Source organism: Petromyzon marinus, chromosome 30 (genome assembly GCF_048934315.1).
Source record: "Petromyzon marinus isolate PM22_M1 ecotype Great Lakes invasive population chromosome 30, UKy_Petmar_22M1.pri1.0, whole genome shotgun sequence".
Classification (NCBI taxonomy): Eukaryota; Metazoa; Chordata; class Hyperoartia; order Petromyzontiformes; family Petromyzontidae; genus Petromyzon; species Petromyzon marinus.
This window is the reverse complement of record NC_133696.1, coordinates 4,953,006-4,975,029: the sequence shown is the minus strand read 5'-3', so window position 1 is coordinate 4,975,029 and position 22,024 is coordinate 4,953,006. Positions and strand designations below refer to the sequence as shown.

Genomic DNA, 22,024 nt, shown 5'->3' with positions numbered 1-22,024 from the left:
GTCCAGACATAAGAGTGGACAAGGCCCCCTGATGTGTTCGCGTTGTGCCGCATGTTGTTCGGCATTTCGCATTGCATGTTGAACTTCTCTGGCACCGCACGTTGCCAGCTGTGCTGATCGGTGGTGCGGCGAAGCGCGCGGAGTGGAACGTCAGAACTACCCAGAACGACCGTGAAAAGTTTACGCAGGAGTGGATAAAGGCTCTCTTGCTGTTTGAAGAAATACAATTGTTCTCATGTCATTTGGGTCATCTGCCCCAGCGTACACCTAATGTAGGCACGGCAGCATCTGTCTTAGACCGAGGGATGGGACTGGCCAATGCAAACACCGAGATTGAGTCGCCACCCCCCGCCGGAGTGAAGCTGCTACGGAATGCAGTGCAGCCGGCCCAAATGAACCTGAAAGACGGCTGCATGCTGCCTCCTGCTGCACACACCAAAAGTCGAAGTGTTACATCGGCGTCCCACGGATCCGGCATCCACAGCGGTGCCGCTGACCTACTGGCGTGGCACTGCGGCTGTATTTTCAAAGCGGTTGAGTTGGTGGCCTCAACGACAATTGTCAAGCTTGAATTCGAGCAGGCATATGGGTTCACACCCCTATTACTGGACATGTGATAAGAGCTTCATAGCTCATCGGATTCCTCAAGTGTAAATAACGATTCTGATTCTGTACGTGTCGCACGGACCCAATTTATTCCGTGGCCGTGTTCTGACCCACTTGGGGGGTGTCACATTTTTTTTTTACAATAATTTTTGAGTGATTACAATTCTTTCACGCACAGCCTTTTTTTGTCAATCTCACTGCTGGACGAGGGCCACCCCATGCCCTGTGAATCGTCGGAGTTATTTGGCCACAATTCACCACGCGGGTCAGTCTGGGATTGGTTAAGACGGGGAGCACGGACGTGGGAACATGGGTACAGTAAAGCAGTGGATGTTGCTGCACTGCCCTATGCTGCCCATCATATTGCCCTGCAGCAGCCTTATAACGCCAATGGTGGTCATCGATCCAAGCACTATCTGGGCTCAACCCTTTCTGTGCAGGGGGGGGGGGGGCTGATGGCGCCATGAGGACTGGAGTTGAAAAACGCTGCCATAAAATATTAACCTGACACCAATATTAACTCTATCACTCTGCTTTCAGCTGAGATTGAAACAAGTACAATCGTGTTTGGCCCCGTGAATTCCCAAATGTTTGGTCCAGTGGTTAAATTTGATGCCAGCCCTTCTATTCATCAATCTCACATGACATGACCTCCTAACCTGAGTTCACGGATGCGTCTCAGTTTTCTTTCTTTTTCTTTCGTACGACTGCTGATGTAGATGCAGAGCAACAACTTCAATTTCGCATTCAGATGATCAAGCCAGATAACCACGTGAGGATCAGCGGAGTTGTATCGTCGCTGTGATGTCTCCTTCGTTACTTGTGGATCGGTCGTTAGGTCGTTATGAGTTGTAATGTGTGTTCTGGATGAAATCAGTCGCACGCTGGAGAGTTTTCAAGTTTCCATTCGTGCATCAGGTATCGGCATCTGCCAAGGTTTGTGCGGACGCGGTTGTGTGCATGTGGGCCTCCGCGTGCATCTGTGTATTTATGTAAGTGTCGTGCATGTGGAGCGGTGGTGCTGTGGTTAGAAGCGTTATGCTATGAAACGCGTGATTTCAATTTCTCGGCCATGTCTAAAATGAGTGGTGAGCGGCATTCGAACTTGTCCTGGACATTCCTGGGTTTAGTCAGCCTTAACTGGGGGACTTTCTCCATGGCGTGCACATACGCAGAAAAGGAAATCAATGTAGTTGGGCGTGCTGCTGGCAGCAACATCAGCCACTTGAATGCGATATAGAGAGGGCTTAAATAGCTGCTCGCCAACAGCATCCAGCCACAATAGTCTATCTGGCCAGGGAGGAGGGGGGGATTGTTTTTTTTATCTTTGTGTGTCAATCAAGCGAGAATGCATGGGATAGACATACATTAGATGAATGGCACAATTCAATCTGTTTAGAAGTTCACTGCGTCACTTGCCATTGAAATACATTGTTATTCAAGCGTGTATATAGATACACACACAGAAATTCACCAGGAAAGGTTGATCGCAACTGTTTTCATATTTGCACTCATTACATTCATTCTGGCTGAAACAAATTGCGCGCAGCTTTGCAAAACCCCGATACTAATATAGTGCACAATCTCCTTCACAACCCTCCGTGACCTCCACGCTCAGCGTCGTGCGGTGTAATCGTCGAGACCGAGACCCACCGATGTGAATAGATGAAAAAAAAAGACAAAAGGGACATCTGTCAGAATTCAAGTGGCTTGCCTTGAGGGACACGTGCACACGGTAGATAAATAATAGAAGCCCTAAGTTCTTTCGGTAAAGTCACGTAGGTATAAAATGAAATAAATTAAATCACGACGTTTCAGGCGCAACACAAGCGTCCGTCATCAGGTGGGACAACCACAGCAAGCAACAATTGTTGACTAACAGATGTGTGAAAACCCTCCCCGTAGATAATTTTAGGGCCGTTGGTGTGGATGTGCTGCGGGGTCCAATTTCTGCCCCCCCTCCTTCTCTTTCCCTCCTTACTGCCGAGGTCTACGATATAACCTCGTGCCACGGCAGATCTCTCGCCTACTTAGGCAGTTTATTTTGTATTGCCGTGGTTGTCCCACCTGATGACGATTGCTTGTGTTGCGATCGAAACGTCGTGATCTATTATTTTTCTACCTACGTGACTTTACCGAAAGAACCAAAGAGTATACTTTTTATTCGTTTATTTATTTCAATTTATTTCAACAACTCGGAAGGCCCGTTACAACGCACTGCTGTGGTGGTGGTGGGTTCATATTTCCGACGCATACATCGATGCGGGCGGGGCGAGGCGGGGCGGGGGGGTCCAACCGACCGACGTTTCCGCATTAGCCGACGTGTGGTCAGGGTAACCTGTGAGTGAGCTCCGTGAGGTCTGATGGTGTCTTCCGTGGGGCGTTACAACGGGGGAGGACGAGGAGGTGTACCCCTGACATGGGAAGGGGGGTGGTGTTGGGGAGATGATTAGCGGTTAAGGGACGTGTGATACTTGAGCACGGGCACACGTTGCCATTTGTTAAAAAAAAGTCAAAGCGATGTATTGTGACGTCTTTAACTCGAGCGAGCATTGAGGCGGTTCGTGTCGCCGCGGTTGTGCAAATTCCACATTCCACGGTGGCGACGAGTCTATCCAAATGGGACGACCGCTGTTGACTTTCCCACAGAGCGCTGTTCATTTTATCCACCTCGAAGAGTTGACGGGTTGAGTCGACCCCTCCGTCCACTCCCACCCAAACTAGGATGTGAACTCGCAACCTTCCGACTGCGAGCCACTCCGCTCTCCCGGTGAGCCACACGGCCGGTTTGCCGTGAGTTGGTGCGCCGTGCTTGAAGACGGCAGCATCAGCAGGACGGATAGTGCTCACCGCGTTCACGATCGTTAAGCCATAGATTAGCCATAGATTATCAATGGGTAGCTGGCTGGCTCGGGGGGATTTTAATTCTATCCTAGAAATGAGCCAGCACTGCTGAAGCCGTGGGTTCAAAGCCGAGCAGTGACCCGTGATTAAGACAGTTTTTCAAGTGTAGAGAGTTAATGGTCTCCGTGCAGTCATTAATAACAACACGAGAAAAACCACACGTCACACGAATTTATGTTTACACTTAATTTGACCTGCCTCAGCTCATTTCCCATTACTTAATCACCGGTAGAGTGCGTAATGGTTTTGGAAACTTCCAAGCTAAGCGGTGTTGAGCTTGGTTAGCGCTTGCCAGGTGCTGTAGGTGTGGCAGTGGTCGGTTGTATTTTGGGTTCTACAGTTTCTCCCCCGCCCTGCGTGCCAAACGCTCAGAGTTGGAATTGGCCATACATTGCGAGGCAGGACCCTCGTGGAAAAGGAAGTCTTGAGACTCGGTGAGGCTGGGTAAATAACTGACATTGTTACCTGTCCTTCGGATGAATACCAAGCGGTGGGCCATGGTCAAGGATAGAGTCGACTTTTTTTTCTTGGCAGCTAAACACGTCCGACATATCCATGGGACTTTTTCTGCGAGTATATATATATAAAAAAAAAGTCTTTCCCCTATCTGACAATCAAAACAGGTGTTTCACCTTTTGGGGTTCTCCAGTCTAACATTGTTGAAACAAGGCCATGAAGAAGGCTGCTGTAATGGTGTAGGCCAATCAGTTCAAAGACAATGCCCATCTATGATCAGAGCCACGTGTGTTTTTGCACGTTTTGCCACAAGCAAGCGTGGTTAGTGCAGACGTGATGCCTTGCAACGGGTATCTGTTTGGTGTTTGAACATCTTACCGTTCTATTGCCAGAAAGGATAAACTCTGTTGTGACAATATCTCTTTTTTTACATCTGACATATACGGTTTGTTCAGGGGCCGTTAGTACGCCACTGGCATCTGGCTTGGGGAGGACACGCTTGTGATGATGCCCGACGCCCACGAATAATAAACGGATCAGCAGCCAAAGGTAACGAAGCGCGTCCAAGAGAGCGCCCACCGACCGAGTAGGAACGAGGACGAATCAACTCGTGTGCAGGTTCTGCAGGTGGATTATTAACATCGCGAGATTTGTGAGAGATGGCAGTTGGCTTTGGTATAACCTTCATCCAGCAGTGGACTGATCGTGGATGATAATTGAGTGAAGATCCGTGCACTGTTGCTGGTGACCTCTTATCGCTCGTTCACTGCATTGCGATATATATTTTAGCCCACGTCTTTCCTTTTTCTTAAGAAAGAGATGGTCATTGTCAATGCACCCTCATCCAGTTATAAATAGAGTAGAGTATATGAATACATTCATAATATTATGACTGACACGTGGAAAATCAATCTTTATTCAATAGTGCATCAAATTAATTTGATTTGCAGTTATTTTCATGCAGAATACGTTGGTGGCATTGTAAATACAGTTTAAACGCTGTGCATATAATGCAAACATTCTTTTTATTCTTGGGATTTTTTTAAAGTTGGATACCATTGGGATTTTTTTTCTCCATACGGTGGTAGTTGCTGCCAGTTGCAATTTGTAGGCTTCTTTCCCAGTAGTAATTGTGCACAGTCACAGAGATAATAGGATACCATCTTATCATGCAATGGCTTGCGACATGAGTGCACATGGTTTTAATAAGGTTTGCGCTAATTGACTGCGCACTGTCGGCTGTCAGACACTGAGACTCGTGTGTGTGTGTGGCATTAAGCTTCAAAATTGGCGTACACGCGTGCATGTGTACACGCACGCCAAGACAACAAGCCGCTGGGGGCAAATGATGCTGAGAGCGAGCACATATGAAGGCCGGCACAAGATACATTACACCAGGTACTCGTTTGAGGCTGAGTCGACCTAGGGGAGGCCCCAGGACCGGTTCAGATATTCATCGCTCATGTTGAGCATGAGCGGGGAAATCGAACTCGGATCGCCGAGGTCGTACCATCATCGTTCCTCTTACAACAAAGGAAACGATCCCCCATATAGCCTTTACAGATGTTTTTTTTGGGGGGGCAAGTGCTGTTAGCGAGGCTGCGTCGACCCATGACCGGTTCCAGATAATCGTCACCGGTGTTGGCTGTGAGCGGGAATCGAACTCGAGGCACCGAGTTCATAGCGCAGCGCGCTAACCGCTACGCCACCGCACCCCACGCACACATCTCGCTTGCACGCCCACGCACACGTCATCATGCATGCTTACCACACAAAATTACAAGGGGTGCAAACGTCGATTTCAATGAGAAACATGTTCCTCTCAATCTCCGCTGCAACGGAGGGACAGGAAACCGCAATGGGCGGGAAGGCAAAATTCAATTCCAGCGACGCACGACGCACATTCGTAATCTGTCCGGGCAGCGCCAATGCTCCAGTTCCTTAGCCATTGACTTGCCGGCTGCATCCGAAGGCTAACCCATTTCCCACTGAGAAAATAAAATGGAATTCGAATAAAAAATAGAAATTCATTAATGTTTCAGAGCAGAGAAGACGGGGGGCGGGGTTGCATTCAAAGGATGTGCACAATTAGACAGACAAAGATCCCCGTGAAGCATTTCAACAGCTCGTTTTGGACAAGCGCTGTTAGCAAGTGCCGGGTTCTGGTACTATCCACTCTCCAGAGCTAATACTGACACACACACTACTTGTAGTATATTGTTGAGGCCGAGTCAATCTAGAGGAGGCGCACACCGGGATCGGCTTTTGGGTTTCGCTTGCTGTCCTTCCCCTGCACCTCCGATTAGCTTGGTTGACTACGTACGGTGCGAATGACGTTCCACATACATACATACAGATTGCAGTTGCTGTTATTATTATGAATTGTGAGGAATCGAACCTGGGTTGCTGACGTATTGGTGCAGTGCACGAATCACGTCGCCGCTGCACGAACACCATGTGGATTCATATAGCGCCTAGAATACAAACTACATCTCAATATGCTGGAGAGGAGAGTGGAGCGTGTCTACCATGGGTTACAAAGGAGGCGTGAATGGTACGCGTACTATATATGTGCAGTGTTTTAAGAGATGAGACGGCGAGTCACAGGCAGAGGAGACGAGGTAAGGCTTGGACTCGAACAGTGGGGCGGGCAGTCAAAGGCGTGGGGGGGGGCTGGGAAGAGGAGAGTTACAGCCGACAAGGGCCCACACCGAGCGAAGGAGATTAACTTGGGCAGCCGCTAGCCGAAAGCCTTTGGGTATAGATGGAGCGTAATGCGTCTGGAGGCGAGTAGAGTGAGACGAGAGGGAAGAGCTAGGCGGCGGCAAGTCCACGAAGGGTTATGATCGTGGAGTTGATCAGAGATTGCGTTGGGAGCCAGTGGAGGGACCCGGAGTTTTTTGGGGTGACGTGGTCTCGGTTAACGGTTGTGGTTGAGGAGTCTTGTGGGTAGCGGTGGTGGAGCGGTTAGGGTGCTGCGTTAAGAACCCGGCGATCCGAGTTCGATACCCACTCACGGCGAACACGAGTGACGATTATTTAAAGCTGTCCTGGGCTTCCCCTAGGTCGATTCGGCCTCAAATTAGTACCTGGTGTGGTGTGTAAACATCACCACTTGGGAGACAAAGGCGGTTGGGCGTGGTGCTGGCCTCCCACCCCTTCGTGTGCCGTGCCGGTCGTCAGAGGTGCTCGATAACAGCACTTGCCCCTCCAGTCTGTTAAGGCTATACGGTGGTTCTTTGTCTTGGTGTCTGGCATCGGTGTTTTGGATCTTCACTGTGTGCTTTGGATAATTTGTAAACCACTCTTAAGTGTAAAATATCAAGCTGTTCACGCTGTGCAATCCAACACGACTGTTATTATTTACGCGGAATTATTTTGTCGGATATTTGTAGTGCAGTGCCAACTCGCCCTATAAATAGTGAAATACTGCATCAAGAAAAGGCGCATCCCTGCAATTGCCCGCTGACGCAACTGCTGGCGGATGGAGCTCCACGAGAGAGAGCCCTTATAGAGGGCATTTTTCGCTCACTCTTCCACACTGGCCCAGACGTCTTTGAAGGAGGTGGAAATGGCCAAACATAAACCTCACATTGCGTGACCTGCCTGGTCGACTGTGGTTTTACCCACATTTATGCTGCTGGGTACTACGGGTGGGGGGGGGGCTGCAGGGGGGGGGGGGGTGGGGATTTCAATCACCCTGCACCGTTGTTTCAACTGCCGCGCCGTACGATCGAACCGGCGACCTTGGGCATTGCAAGTCCAGCGGGCTAACGGTTACAACCGCCGCAGCAGCGTCATGATGATCACTCCCATTATTTTTTGACGATTTCTCTTCAAAGTCTAAAGCGAACGTTTCACCATTGCAACATCAAAGCCCCCCCCCCCCCCCCCATGCAATAATGATCAAGAGGACACTTTATTCACTTCCACAATTGCTGTCTTTTGAAATTCCATTCATCTTAAAAAAAAGAACGTGCGCGTGGGGGCGCCACGTTGAGCCGCCAATACAAGAGAGGCATTCGCGGGGCAACGGAAGAGACACCCGTCAGTACATCAAACGCACTCACGTTAAACACAAAAACAACAAACGTGAAATATGTGAGTGACCGACAGGTGGAATTGCAAACTCTCGCGCCTCTGTGGTAGCATGTGATTAATTTTCACGCAAATTCTCATTTCGAGGGGGAAATAAAATATTTTCCTGCCAGTGCTATTGAGGTACAAGGTGGGGAAATGGCGTATTCTCTGGATTATAAGATCCTCCGGGAAGTAACACTCTCCCCAAACTTGTGCTCGGTGACTACAGAGTTAGATAAATCTGGCCTCTCTCTCTCTCACACACACCTACTGGATTGTAAGACAGACCCCCAATCGCGTGACTTCGTAATCCAGAGAATACGGTAACCGGGTAGGGCCCAACACAACAACAGAACGGGCAATTTCGTTTAAAAGCAGACTTGCAATACAGATACCCCGACTACTCGATCATAATCATCAGCCATAATCCACCCACTGCTGAACGAAGGCCTCCCCAAGTCACCACCATCTCTCGCGGTAGGATGGATCGTCTTGGTTTCAAGAGTCTTTCCCTCCTCTGGCTAACTCTCCGTTGTTATTCTAGACCACTGGCCTTCATCCCGGGCTGTAAGCGACGCGCCTTCCCAAAAGCCAGCAGAAACAAGAGGTAACGTAACGCCTCTGTTTCGTACGGGTTTAACGATGGATTAATGATTGATGTCGATGCCCAGTCTCGTGATACGCACATCAAATGACGTGTTACGCATCTAAAAATTTCGATTCACAGATCTTGTATGTAATGGGGTTTTGCGTGGGTCCTGTAGCCACCAGTGGTGCCGCCATTCGTTGCAAAGATTTGACCGTTGAATCGAAACACGATGGACTCTATGGGTCGCGACAATTCATCGAATTGCCAAGAAGGTGAATCGTTCCACCTCTTCTGTTTAACTCACGCGTTTTAAGTGCATTCCCGTGATAAAAAAGCGTCTGTGCTAGATTAATATAAGCTGTTTGTGCTCTCGTATTTAATATTACCGCTCACAAGACACTGCATAGGACATGCGCGCAGGCGCTTTTTTCAAATGTAAATATTGTTGTTTGCTTCGAGGCAACGTTTCATTTGCACAGAACTTGCGGGGAAAATGTAACACCACCGGATCACATTTGGACCTTATAATGCAAAAGCCTCAAGGTTCTAAACATCTCCCCCTACCCCCGCAACATCGCTCCAGCGACGCGTTAACGAGAATCTTCGCAAGGAAAGATAATCCATTTGAATCAATCAGATTTGCAATGGCGGCAGAAAAAGGTCTGATAAAAATGACTTTTTTTACCTTATTGTAGCCGGCAGCCACACGAATACAAATGGCAATCTTTGCTCGCATAATCCATTTTAATTTCTGCAGAAGTGTTCCATTGTAAGAGACGAATGGTTGTTAGGGAACACGCACACAATGTAGAGATGATTCACACATTGGACCACGTGGTTGAAAAGGTAAACGTGGTACGGGCGCAGCCCTGCAATTGTTCACATCACAGCAAGGCCTACACCAGAGGGAGCCCTCGGGAGCCCCTCTACGAAGGGGTGTTTTGGCCTACTCTTCCATGCTGCCAGACACCTTGAAATATATGGCAGTATAGTAATAGGTTTTACCCTTTTAACTGGCACAAAAACTGACACCTTTATTCAAGGCATCATGTTTGCAAGAAAAGCCGTCTCGGGTGTGTACCAATCAAATTCAAGGACAGTGCATATTATTATCACAGTTGTCTCTTTTGTTTGCATTTTGACTGCTTTTGTTGTGGTTATTGAAAACATGATGCCTTGAATAAAGGTGTCAGTATTTGTGCCAGTTAAAAGGGTAAAACCTATTACTATATCTTGTTACTGGCAAAGGAGGTCTCATAATGTAAACATATGGCAGTACCCAACACTTTACCCCACCGCAGGCGACTTGCCGATCGACGAACTGTGGTGTCCTCAATCACTGTACCTATCTGAGCGCACAGGCGAGGTGAGTGAGGGGTGGTTACGAGAAGTTTGGGCCGCCGTGTCACTTACAGAGCCGGGGGATTCCACCGGCGACCTCTGGATTGCAAGTCCCGCATACGCCGTGCTAGTTTTACGTTTCGGGCAAATTTCACGTTGGTCATTGTTCTTTTATGTGTCCCAACACAACAAAAAATAAAGGTTCCGATTTCTGAAATTCACACTCGCCAACGAATCCTGTGGACTGTGCGCCACGACAGACGCGGATGAGGTGAACGGCGTTGCAATCGAGATCACAGATCAAGGCGCCCGTCGACGTGGGCCATTGTGTGGCCTCGAATTGTCTCTTGCGCATCGCCACTGCTTCGATGAGGCCACGGCTGAGCATCCGTCCGTCGCGCGGTCGCAGCACCCATTGGGTTCGAGGCGCGTGTGACCGAGCTGTAATTGGCTTAGCCAGCACGTGCGGGAAAGTGGTTGATCGCGCGTGTTAGCGGCGGCACGACCGCCTCGCCGAGTGATCGGTGGGGATTTGACGCGTACGGCGGAGGGAATGACTCGCCTCCCCAGCAGGTGATCAATTTGTTGCTCAACATCGGTTGATTTGGCATGTTTATCAAATCAAGCGGCTGATTGTCTGAAAACCGCGCGCAGAGATCTGATTCGGAGCAATTATGCAGGCAGCCAGGTGCGATGGCTTATGCGTGGGGGGGGGGATACTCTCCCATTGGTTGGGGATGGATAGGAGCTGTCTATAAAAGGAACGTTCAGAGTCCTGCGAAAGCAGGTGTTTGGGAGGCACAAGTAATCGCTTTCATTTCGGTGGAGGGGAGCGGTGTTAGCAGTCAGGGGTGCAGTCTCAGCTCACTTTTACTGAAAGAGCCACGGGTGTTTGTAACCCGTATGCAATATGTAGGCTATAAATATATTATTTTAGTTGTATTGTGTTTAGAGGAAGACTGTCTCGGTGACGGTATTAATAAAACATAATATTTAAATGTACAATACTCGAAGTTAATTTATCGTGCGTCTTTCGTTCATGACGGCCCATCTATCTCGGATTTTTTTTAAAGTGGGTGGATCGCCTAACTTCATGATGCTCCAGTGAAACGATTGCTAGATGCGTTAATCGGGTTTGGTCCACGGGTAACTTTTTAATGAGTACTTTTTAAAATAAAATGTTGCTTAACTGATTCGCCCCCCCCCCCCCAACCTTATGGCCGACGGGGGCCCCTATGCTTCGCATATGCTGCTTAACAATCTTCCCCCCCCCCCCCCCATAGCTGCGCCCTTGCTACCAGTAGTATTGACAGCAGCAGTGAGGGCTAAAAGTGAGTGGAGTTCCTGGCCCACCCAACCCATTTGGAAACTGCTATGCTTTACGCCGAGACCCCCCCCCCCCCCCCCATATACAATACTACACCGTATAGTCGTTTGATACGCTGTACACCAGGCCAGGGATTTTGGAGGTATTTTACTCGGAACGCACTGAATTGCAGTGGCAGTCAATAGAGTCCGGTCAAGTGTGGAGCAGCGTGGAGTTCACTGCACGAAGACTGTGGCCAAAAAAAAAAGAATGTGCTTCCGAACTTACGAAACGGAACAAATGTGCTGTGGACTGGGGTTTGGAGTACTGCTGGATGGTGAGTTGTTTTGTTGTTATCAGTGTGGGCCACCTCTGTGCTGCATTGTGGGTGGCTGGGGTGGTCACAGCTGATCTGGTTTGAGGGTAGCAAGTGAGCTCGAGGGCTCCACATGGAACTCCAGAACCCGAAAAATATAACGAGCGTTGTAAAACCCCGGCGTGTTGCGAATTTTATGGGTAGCGGGAGACCTCTTCCCCCCACCTCCCCACGCACATCCGGCAGCCATTCCAAAACAGCCGTAGTGGGCGAGGCAACCTCGTGTCTGTCGGATGTGAGTTTGGGAATGTGCTAGGGTGCAGTGTGTGTTTGAGTTTCATTTAATTGTGGTGCATACCTTCTGCTCGCCCTTAAACTTTATTCACCGTTGGGAAACCCTCCACGGTTGCCTTGTCTACAAAACAGACAGACCACCCGAGTTTCCCACTCTCAACCCTGGATTATTACACCATTATTACACCTATAGTCGAATTAAAAGTGAATGTGTCTTGAGCCAACCAGAGCCTCTCGTTGGTGGAGAGTATGAGATTGGCAGCGGAGCCAAAAAAACGGGTTGCAAGAACAGGGGGGTTGGTGAGCGGCTTCGCGAGGTGAGAGATTGGGCCCCAGGTAGGTCTGCAAACATTACAAGTTGTCTGCAGTTGAGCTATTACTCAACAGCTGCGGACTCTTATCTTGTGGGTAGAGCTAAATTAACGCGGTTTGTGGCCCTAGTGCCTTGGATTTTGATGGACTCCACAAACATATCTGGAGAACCGATTTCTCTCTAATATTTTTTAACATGATGCACTAGTGGAGTTCCTAAACCCTACAAAGTAATAAGGTGACAATCGTCATGGGTAGCAGGCATGCTGGGATTGAAGCCGGTTGATTGGGTTTAGTTTTAGTTGTAAGAATTTGTGGCTCACATTTTGGCAACCAAAATTGCAATAGTGGAGTTTGCCATCTGGCACGGCCTATTGGTACAATTTATGTAGGGAAGTAATTGACTAAACAAAAGGTGGACACTCCAAACTACAAGAGCCCTGGGCTTCCCTCAAGATTAATCTGGCCCTGGTTGCAGATCCTGACTTCTTTTTTAAGTAATCTACATTACATTTGCTGTGGTTGACTCCAAAGTACAGTGGGGAAACAAAGCAGATCCTACTATCCAGAGCGGCACCAAAGTGCAGAGACGCTGATTAGCGTCTGTCGTTTTTGTCATTAAATTTGCCATCCGTTCAGAAATGGGGCATTTGCATGATGGATGGTGACAGCTTTTTAATTGGCGCAGCTCAGGGCGGAGGTCCCTGGAAACGGAATTGCCACAATGTCGCCGTGCGCCAGCCAGTTTAAAGGTTCGATCACGAGAGTACGAACCTGGCTGGAAGATGTGCACATAAATAATATGCATTTATCTGTGTAAAATGTGTAGGACCTTTTTCAAGCCACTACTGGATGCGTGTTGGTGATGGGGGGAGCATAGATGGTGCAGCATACAAGTAATGTGATGTCGTCGATGCTGGCCCACATACCCCCACAGCCTCCTAACAATGTTTGGCAGCCCAATCGAGGGCCCTTCAGGGTCTGCTTCTCCGATACAATCATATGGGGGGGGGGGTGTTTTATTTAGTATGCTGTCCACTATTTTATTAGTTGCCCCCTAAAATCAAATACATTCAACCGTATACACCCAGAGGTGTTGGCAATGCAAGAGAAGATATAGTGCGGGGACCACGGTGGCCGTTAAGTGTCCCGTTTTTGAAGGATGCATCAATTGCAACAACCTGGACCGAATGGTGGTGATGGAATTGTAAAGTGGATTTTGGAGGTTAAACTGGAACCTTTTTACAGTAATAAAATCGAGAAGAAGGAAGTGACAGCGAGGTTCTGGGGCATCGACAAAATCAGTCCTAGTGACCTCTTGACCCTTAACCATTTTTATTACAGGTAGAGAAAATAATGGGATATAAAAATAAGCGAAATATTACTGTGGCACTTTTTTTACTCCGAGCATGTTATTTCCCCACAATACCCCACCGGTGCAGAATAAACCCACGGCATGCCCATGAATTACATGGAGAGTATATACCATTCTGGAAGTGACAAATGGTAGGATTGGAAGCTGCGTTTTTTTTTTAAAGACGAGGCAATGGATTGAGCGAAGCAGTGTCCCTAGCAGCCCTAAAGGGCCAAGCGACTATTGGACCAAACGTGTCATACTTGTTGAAATCAATTTCCTGCTTGATGCTGCCCACAAATACGCACGACTTAGAAACGCATCGATTCTTACGCACACACGTACGCGCACAAGGTGATGCATGCGTCTTGAGATTTAAAAATCCATGTTCCGAGGATTGGTTGTCTCTCCCAAGGTCGGAGCGTGCTGATATGGTGCCGCCAAGATCCTGGATTCGAATCTTGAGCAGTCTGGCCTGTGATTACACTGGGTTCTCTCGTGCAGCGAGTTGATGGGCACCATTTAAGGCCAGCTGTCAGTATTCCCACGTGCTCGTTGATGGATTCATTAAACAAAAATCCATACTAATTGATAAAACAATGCATTATTCCATCCCCGTACTCGCTACAAGTGATTATTTCTCACGTCTAACCCAAGAAGTGATACCAACGGTGGGCAGCTGGCACTGAAGCATTTTAATTTAAAGAGCACAGCAAAATACAATTTAAAACGGACGTTAAACTTTAATAGCTGTGATCTCGGAACTGTCGCACAGCATGGCTTCAACACCAGCGGCGCAACCTGGGCTTTCATTTTCCTTCGGGCTGGCGACACGGAAAGTATTTTCACACTCGGCATACTACATCCATAATATCTACGGCTGTGGAATGAGTTAAGTGCCACGTACTCGGTCTACCAGCGGCCTGGCATTTCTCTGCACCCGGTACACCACATCAGGTATACCTTTTATTTATGGCTGCCGCTACTAACAGTCGTACGTCCACCACCTACTGAAATCTACCAACCAGTAGGGGGGAGGTTGGGAGGGGTTGGGGGGTGGATTGGTGGGGGGGGGGGTTGGTGGGGGGGTTGAGGGGGGTGGATTGGGTGGGAGGGCGGCGTGGCACGTGAACGACGACGCGGAGGGACTCGTGGACTAGAGAGGAGCACGATGTTTTGCACCTCCGCACGCAATGCCTCTTTGTTGAAGGATAACATTTCTCACACCTTGTCTTGATGTAATTTCCCTGGTGGGGGGGGGGGGTGTGGATCGCAGCTCTTGATAATCCGACTGGCGTGGCGCACGGGGGAGTGTCTTTTGGCGTGAGGTTGGTGAGCGTTGGTGCTTTTTAAAAAAAAAAGGACAAAGAATCGGCGTCGCAATGCAGGGGATCGAGTTATTTTTTTTTTAAATCACGCGCCAGAAAGTGGCTCGCGTAGCTTCGCGCTCGGAGCAACGCAGACGGCGCAAACTGTAATCGTCTATCGGCTGTGCCAGTGTTCATCGGAGCGAGTGGGGCTGCCAACAGCAACGCTTGGAGGAGCGGATTGCGTCCGTCCATCTGAAGACTGCTTCGCGTTGTCGTCTTGAAAATGGCGAAACTCCCGAGCCAATCGCAGCCAAAATGACTCGTGCTGCATAACATTTAGCGCGGCAGCAGATGCCTATAACACCTGTTATGCACGGTTAGCCATCCCAGGCACTAGCCTGGCTAGTGCCTGGGATGGGAAAAGATCCGGGATTCGTTCCGCCTTCCAGCTTGCCAACATAAATGACCCCGATCTGTAATCTTGGGCCACCTTTCGGCAACAATACCGTTACTCGAAGCGTTCATTTATTTAAAGAAACGTAATATACTGCTGTGCCAGTTTGGGTAAGAATGTGACCACGAATAAGAATGTGTAAGCTCGCTTGCCTAGCGTTCATCTCTCTCTGCGTGTATATATTTTTTTGTGCACACGGTTTATTCGTGCAAATTGGATCCTCCCAATAAAATTCAGACTCCTTCAATGGACTGGCTTGTCCTGATCCCGCCGCCGCCGCCCTGGAAACAAGTCTAATGTTTCATCACAAAATTGTACCGCTTTGATTTGATCACCGTGCCGGCGACTTGCGCGTCGAGCAGTGAGAGTAATGTGGTCCGCCAACGTCGCGAGCGAATTGGTCGAGGAATTCAACCACCCCCCCCCCCCCCCTGTGCCGGTTGAAAATGAATGACGATGTTCGTCGAAGCAACGGCAAAAAAACAATTTTGTGTCGTCGACAACACGCAGTCGGGTGTCCATGCAAAAGGGGAGGGGGGCACAGACTGAGCGTGTGGCGACGGTGAGGTCGACAATTACCTTGAGCAATTCACTGCTGGATGAAGGCCCCCACCCCCTCCAACTGCCCCCCCCCCTCCAACTGCCCCCCCACTCCCCACCACCCGGCCATCGCCATCGGCCCGTACCTTCGCGCGAGCCGGATTTCATCACTCCACCTTGGCGGCGGGCGCGTTCCCCTCCCTTGCCTGCCATTCCACCTTTGCTCTCGACCAGCAGCACTCGTCCCCTTCGAGTGACGTCTCCTGCCCAAGCGTTCCTTGACCCGTCGAAATGTCTTCTAGCCAGCGCGTGCGCTCTCTCGTTCGCGCCTTCCTCTTCCCGTCTCTCCGGTGTAATTCCAAGCAATGTGGATTTCCTCCATGCTTCTGTAGGCGTTGTTCGTGTTTTAGTTTTTTTTTAAGAGGTCACACCAAAGGCAGAGACATCTGTTCACCCTTAGCACCGTGCCAAGACTGGCACGGTGCACGAGTCGGCGCTGTGAAGTCTCTCTCGGTCGTCGCTGTGATCTCGATACTGCCAGGTTCCGCGTCGGCCAGTTGGATTGTGCTACCAGCATCCTTACAAGAATAGAGGGTTTAGACTTGGATCGCGTAAATATAAATGTGTCGTTAAACCTGCCACCACCCGACACAGCCAATTAGTAAGGTTTGTCATGTAAACGAAACATGCCAATTGGTTACTGTTTCAGCACACCGGTGTGTTGGAGAGTAAACCCACAACATTTACAATTTACTCTCCAACACACAGGTGTGAATTTGTAACTTTGGCACATTTTGTTTACGTCACAGACCTTAATTGGTCGCGTTGGGTGGTGGTGGGTTTAACGACAACTATATTGACGTGATCTAACCCAAAACCCTCTGGATAACATTGGTCGTGAAAGTCGTAGTACGTGATTTTAATAAACATCCTTACAAGAAGCTGCAGTCAAAGCGATTTCCTGCTCAAATGAGCACCAAGAGACTGCTCATCTCATCTGCACACAGGCCTGAGTCGGTGGAAATTCCCCGTTCGAATGGGCAGGGGGCAAGTCGTTCGATTGGGACAACCAAGGTAGACTTGTCCACAAAGTTGTAGTCATTTTGTTGACCCCCCCCCCCCCCGGAGACGAGATGATGGGCGGACTCAACCCCCACCAACCAGGATCTTAACCTTCTTAACCTGCAACCCCTTTGGCTTGTGAGCTGCTCCCCCTCATGCCGAGGCACGTGGCTAAACAGGACCTTTAACGTTCACGTACATGTCGTGATGTATAAATGGCGAAACATTTGTTGTAATCGTTTCTCCTTGCATGTTTACCCCGAATATGAATATCTTGTTTTGGGGTGGCGTAGGGGGGTGGGGGGGTATGGTTTTAATGCCTCCTGTTTTTCTATTTAAAAAGAGCAGCTTATCTCCTGGGCTGGGCGAAGTCGCATTGCTTCGTTTGGGATGAAATATTAATGGGGACTCTGCACACCAGGTGCACAGAATCGGGTTCTCAAGTTTGTTTCTTTTTTTCCCCCCGACGCGAATCGAGTTACGACAAGGCCCAACACAGCAACCAATTACGATGCTGGCGATGTAACTCGTTTAACCACGAGGGTGATTGCACCTTAAAGCTATCACAAGGACAATGCGGGAATATCAAACGTATTGTGAGCAACGGGATCGGTTATTTTAACACATCGCACCTCCCCACTGTGCGAGAGCGTTGAGAAGCTAACGGAGCCCAAATGCGGCGCGTGTCACATTCGGCGATCATCGGGGTCTTTGCTGTAATTCCGAGACCGTGGAATTGTGACGATGCCTAATTCGCATCGTCATAATCCTCATCGACCGTGATCAATCCGCTGTTGGACGAAAGCTGCCCCGGGCCGTTGCTAATATTTCGCAATACCGTGATGTAATACGCCGTCTGATTTGATCGCTCTATCTCTGCGGGTGAACGTGCTCTCAGTCGTACTGCGCCCCATCGTCTCTTCCAGCGATGGTGTGTCCTGCCCACAACCGTCGATATGTGCTCAGATCCATCCGCTCCTTTTTCCTGTCTCAGAATAATTCAAAGCACTCATAAATATTCAGTACGCTCTCTGTGTGCGATTAACGACACAATTAATGTGTTCATCTTCATTCGGGATCTTAAACACCAAACAAAACTGAACCATGGCTAAGCCTCTACACGCCCGTTGAGCCACGTTCTGTTACAGGCACAGGGTATCTGCGTATTCATTTTTAATACGCTTGCGTGCAATTTGCCCGACCCAGAGAGATCTTGCCATCATGCACTGGCACCCATTGAGAAAAAAAAACCACATTCCTGCGGAGGGAGCTGGTAGTAGGAACGTTGGGTTGCTCGGTCAATGGCCAGGGTCAACGGCGGCACCACGTGGTGTATTCCGCACAATATGCCCGACTGAGTGCGGGCTTTGCGGCTTATAATGTAGACATTGAGAGCAGCCGCATACTCCGGAACGCATGTTGTTGCTTCTCCACGTAGAGGGAAAAATGTCGTGAAGATGGCCGGACGTGGTTGGTGGCCACCCACCCCTTCGTGTGTGCGTGGCCGCCTTCCCCACCCAGCCCCTCCCTCTCCACCCAGCCCACACCCCACCCTCCCTCTCCACCCAGCCCCACCCTTCCCATTTTTGGATGCACCACGGACGGACACAATAATCCCCTGTGGGCTGGTGGAACCAGGAGGTTCCTACCAGTAATATGAACTGAGGTGTATATCAAAATCATCATCGGCCACGATCATCATTAGCCATGGTCCTACCCACTGCTGGATGGAGACTTCGAAAGCCACTGTCATTTGCGACGTCAATCGTGCACAGCGCTTACAAAGGGGGCACACTTTATATATTGCTATCTCTAACGGTCTTGTGCGACGTTAATTGTACGCAACTCAAAAAAACAAAAGCATTTCATGAAATCTGGCACTTATTGTAATGAACCACCGATGTAACGACCAAAGGTCACGCTTGTTTCCGAAAATAATGGCGGCAGTCTATTAATGTTAACGCCAATGGCTCCTTCGCTGTCAATTTGTCATCCACGGGGCTCTCGGGGCACGAGAGAGAGAGAGTCATGGTTGACCAAAGCTCTTCCCCGCAGCCCAAATGTGGTGTGCGGTCCCTTGCCAGGTGTGACCGAAGATACCGTCTAGAGAGATGCTTCTGCCTCCGATGGGCACGGTTGGCTGCGTACGGTGAGAAATAAGTTATGTATGCATGCAAGTGGTGTTTCACCACCTGTTGTATTTAAAACAATATTTAGCCACTTGTTTATTCAACCAGGTCAGGGCCACAGAGCTATAAACTCTTTTTCAGAAGTGACCTGGCCACAAATGATAGCTCAACTATAAGTAGCTTACGATGGGGAAATTTAATTACGTGGAGGGAAAAACCAGGCGACCCGAAAAAAAAAATCCCAAGCGACCACGGGGAGAGACACACACGCACACTTCAAATACACGACCGTCAGGGTTGGGACCAAACCCGCAACCCCTTGTATACCAGGCGAGGTAGTTAACATCTCGTCACCACGGCACCCACTGCAGGCCCGCTGACCGGAGCCGAATGCACAAAAGGAGCGCTTGCTCACAGCATCTAAAGCTAAAAATGAAACCCATTACCGCAGTGGAGGGTATATTGGAGGTCGCACTCGCATCGCTAAATCATTTATACTGCTGTGCGTTAATTCGACCCAAGTGAACGGCGACTGGAGTTTTCATCGTTGCCGTGTAAATCTCCCCCTCTTTGTATTTCGCTGTGGACGCATCTCCAGTGCTAGCACAAATGATCGCAGGCATGTCGTCCACACCGACCGTGTCCAAACATCGCAAGGTAGATGCCGCCCCATCTCCTGCACCACAGGTGGAATATTAAAGAGCCCACGTTGTGACCGTGTACAAGAGCCAAACTATGGCCCAAATAATCAAAAATGCATTCCTCTGCAATGACCATTGAACAGCACAGATACCCAGCATCATCGCCTCTGCAGCCACCTTCCCTGCACGGCCGGTTAGCACGGCTGGCTGAGTACGGTGCGAAAGGAGTTCTCCGTACATACTCCACATGTCTCGACATTAATGACCACCACTGCCGATCAACCGCCCTCCTTTGCTGTACAACAGCAGAATAATGGGAGGCATTGGTGGCGGTCTGACACGATGGCAACAAGTTTTTAGTTGGAATCGCAATGCTCGCTTGGCCTAACGAGTCCAACAAAATGTCCCAATTGGGTCTGAAAAAATCGCTTCGTTGGCAAAAGTTTGCGGGAAAAAGTTTGCGACCAGTGGAAGACGAGAGGCAAGACCTTCTGTAGATGAGTGCCAGATTTTTAAAAAAGGATTTCAGAAAGCATTCGATAATTACATAAATTTGGGAAAATAAAGACACATGCTGGCATCAGGAGAGCCAATCATCCCACTGCTAATATCGTGCGCTGCACATTAGGTAAGGCAGACCACGCTGCTTCGAGGCACTCGGACGTTTAATTTGTTTCCTACGACTAATACGTTTACTTTAATCCCATCATGGAAGCGCTCACGAAATCTACTAACGAGGATTGTGGCAAGGACGAAAAAATAGTGGTGCACGGCAGAGGTTCGCAACATACGCGTCCGTGCGTTCGCTCGTGCGTGCGCGTTGTCTCCTGTGCGCCAGGGGTTGGCGGTTGTGATGGGGGGGGGGGGGGGAGCCCCCTTCGTGTTGAAACGTTCAAACGGAGAAACGGCACGGGGAGAGCGCTCGGGAGAACGAGGCGTCGCTTCTTACCAGTCCGTGTGCCGATCGTCGATGACGAGCAGGACCTTGGGCCGCTTGGCCGCGTGAGATGAGGACTGGTCTCCCAGCCCGGTCGTCTGCTTCACCGCCTGAGACAGCGAACTGAAAAAGCCACCGCCGCTGCCGGTCACCGGCGGAGCCATGGAGGCGGACGGGACGGTCTGCATGGACTGCCGGCGCTCGGGGGCGGGCGAGGTCGCGGTGGAGGTGGCGGTGGCGGCGGCGGCGGCGCCGGTGGCGGTGGTGCCGTCGGGCCGTTGCAGGTCCATCATGTATCCGTTGGGGAGGTTGGTCATGAAGTTGCTGTCGGAGAGGCGGCGGCGGAGGAAATTCATGTTTGCTCTCGTGGGATTTTTTTTTGACGCGGGGACAGAGGCGGCGTCGGCGACAGTGCAATTTGTTGAGAGCGTGACGACGTCAAGACGGACGACGTTGTGGTGAAGATATCGCCAAAGGACGACGGGTGGTGACGGTGGCAAAAGCCTTCTATCGGGTTTTGGCGTAGATGCAAAGAGGAGTATTGAAAATGTAAGGTTGCTTAGAAAAAAAAAATACTTTGCGTTAGGGATGAATTATGTATGGCTTTAGGAAGTCACAGCAGCCGGGCAAGCCTCGGGAGTAGTCCTCGATTCTTCAGAAATGTCTCGGCTCTCGGAGACCCGGATTTGTCCTCTGCCACCTCCCTCCTGCTCGAGTCCTGCGTTCTGCTGTCTCGCTCTGCCACGAGCAGTTGATTTTCAATGCCGAGCAGAGCACCAGCTGCTCTCCTGCAATCACCCACACCCACTTTCAGCCAGCCCTCCCTCCCTCCCTCTCTCTTCCTTCCCTCTCTCTCTCCAGCCCTCCCACCTCCGAGCACCATTCACTACAGGGCGCGCACGCACCCCACGCACGCAGCGCAAAGATCCGTATCGACTGCCACTCGCTCGGCGCTCTTGCGTCCAATCGCCAGCGGTGCCTGGGGTGGTGGCTCCTCCTCGCTCTCTCTCTCTCTCATTTCTTTTCCCCCCCACATCCCCACCCACCCCGTTTCCGATAGCAAACGTCTGCTGCCCCGCCGCTCGGCAAATCTCTCTGCCGTGCCAGCAGTAGCACCGCCTGCTATCGCGCCAGTCGCCCGCTCGCCTTGCTAATCCGCTGTTAAATTAAATTAAAGGGACCCACTTCCTCCACTCCATTAGTGCGCATCTGGTTTTGGGCCACGACGAAAAATGGGCGCACATGAGAGGGCCAATTGCTCGTTATGCTTCACCTTTGGCAGAGGTCTCGTTGATCCTTCTTCTTTTTAACAAGTACAGTGTGCTCTCTTATAACGCGGTAGTAGTTACGTTCCTGAAGAACGCCGCGTTCTAGAAAAAAAATCGTGTTTTAT

General features: G+C 49.9%; 1 protein-coding gene across 1 annotated transcript in view; it reads right to left on the bottom strand.

Moving 5' to 3' along the window:
• LOC116947499 (synapsin-2-like) overlaps positions 1-21,444 on the bottom strand; it is a 146,224-nt gene extending 124,780 nt beyond the window's left edge. Inside the window, exon 1 of the mRNA XM_032963314.2 lies at positions 20,644-21,444. Coding sequence (XP_032819205.1) covers positions 20,644-20,987 — 344 coding nt within the window. The 5' untranslated portion in view covers positions 20,988-21,444. The remainder of the gene's footprint in view (positions 1-20,643) is intronic.
• Positions 21,445-22,024: the final 580 nt, after the last annotated feature.